Source organism: Tarenaya hassleriana, unplaced genomic scaffold (genome assembly GCF_000463585.1).
Source record: "Tarenaya hassleriana unplaced genomic scaffold, ASM46358v1 Cleome307, whole genome shotgun sequence".
NCBI classification, from domain to species: Eukaryota; Viridiplantae; Streptophyta; class Magnoliopsida; order Brassicales; family Cleomaceae; genus Tarenaya; species Tarenaya hassleriana.
In genome coordinates, this window is record NW_010966246.1 from 31,571 (window position 1) to 33,478 (window position 1,908).

Genomic DNA, 1,908 nt, shown 5'->3' on the forward strand with positions numbered 1-1,908 from the left:
ATGACAAGTCCCGGTTGCATGTCTACTATCTCCATATGATTCATGAACATATCTAAGCAACGCCATTATAATCATTCGGTTAAAGACGACGTTTGACGCAGTCAAGACACGTCACTCCTCATATCAGATATATATTCTAGACATCTCAGGTCTGAGGATCTAAGAACGAGCCGTTGTATGAGATTCAAGTCATGACTCTGTCCATGTGACAATCTCATGCGGGTCATCCAGTCACTCGTTCCTAACAAGTACCCATGATTGTGATATGCATCCAATGCATCGATCACACCTCATGCTAGTCTTAATTCATCATTGTTTCCACAATGATAACTGACCAGGGAGTTTAGAATCATTCTCTAATGATTCAAGGATATTTACCGAAATATAACAAACATGTCAATCATATAACGGGAAAAGTAATGCATTCATAAACCAATGAATCAATACATAGTCAAAATGTCATATCCAGGATCATCCTAGAGCATTACAACCAACAGTGACTTCTCTCCCTCTTCTCCTTATCTTGTTCTTCTCAAACCCTATTTTAAGAGCAGATGGTGAATCGGTTCGACAGAGAGAGGGAGAGAGAGAGAATCGTTCGCGATTTTTGGGGTTAAAATTCTGAAACCATAACATTAAAATCTCTTCTGAACCGATATTTTATTAAACCGGTTCGGTCCGATATATGTTAACTAATCGATTTTTATTTTGCAATTTTTCATTCTGACGTGTCAGCTTACGTGTTATCATGCGTGACAATAATCGGGCACTACGTCACGCGTTCCGTTATTGATTTTAATGCCGCTCGATCGGATATTTGGCAAAAATTCAAAATATCAGTATTAAACATGTTCATATTTACAAGTTAATGTTTTATTGGGAAGTCGAAAAAATTCAGTATTTATCTGTCAGCTATTTCCAAATTTAGTAATTTTTTTGGGATTTTTCCTTCTTTAAATAATTATTTAAATATGCTACTAGTCTGTAGAAATATTTATAGTTTAATATATCGTATTATTGATGAAATATTAAATCAATATCGGTGATATGTTGTTTTATAATAATTAAGTGTCGATGTATAAAAAAGTTTTGTCTATATAAAAGGTTACATAATTATAAATTCGTAATGAGTTGGTCCCTCCTACCTGTTTAGTTAACACTAAATAAGATTATTTACATCAAATTTATCAAGATTTAATATGTAGAAACAACATAGGACTTCTAAAGTTGAACACCAATGCAAATTGAATTCATACCACAATAAACTTATGATATATATATATATATATGGCCATGTAATAAAACGAAAAATTATGTATTTGTATTGATAATACTCAAATATATTGTTTGTTGAAGATTCCGAGCATTCTTTCTAGATGGTTAATAGAATTATCTTGTTGAATCATTTTTTTTACTCATCTTTTTTTATTCATTTGTGTGTGTGTATATATATATATTGTCACATTCACTCATCTTATATAAGATGTAGCTTTCCAATTTTCGACATATGATTCGAATTATTCCTCCCGCATTACGAACAATAAATATTAAATTTAAACAAAAAAACAATAAATATTAAACATTGCTATAAATACAAGAAATACAATCACTTGACAAATACAAATAAAATTATTACACAATACTGTCCATTGTCCAAGATATAGTCAATGGTCATTTAAAGTGGGTCGTTGGATGGATCCCCCACTATATTCAATTTTTTTTAAAAAAAACTTCTTTACTTTTTTAAAAAAAAATAAAATTCTATAAAAGGAGCCTCTCTCTTGTGCTCTTCTTCCACACTCCCCCACTACCACCCGCAAGGAAATTACTCTTTTACCCCCTGAGTTTCCACCTTTTTTCAGCCCTAATGCCGAAGGGAAGAGGCAGTGCAAGTCCATCGGCCGCCGC

The 1,908-nt window shown here is 32.5% G+C and overlaps 1 protein-coding gene across 1 annotated transcript in view; it reads left to right on the plus strand.

The window, feature by feature from the left end:
- The first annotated feature begins 1,789 nt into the window (after positions 1-1,789).
- The window catches only part of LOC104820480 (basic blue protein-like), a 1,281-nt gene continuing 1,162 nt past the window's right edge, over positions 1,790-1,908 (plus strand). Inside the window, 2 exon segments of the mRNA XM_010550924.2 lie at positions 1,790-1,903; positions 1,906-1,908. The exon segment at positions 1,906-1,908 is cut by the window's right edge and continues 151 nt beyond it. Coding sequence (XP_010549226.1) covers positions 1,868-1,903; positions 1,906-1,908 — 39 coding nt within the window. The 5' untranslated portion in view covers positions 1,790-1,867.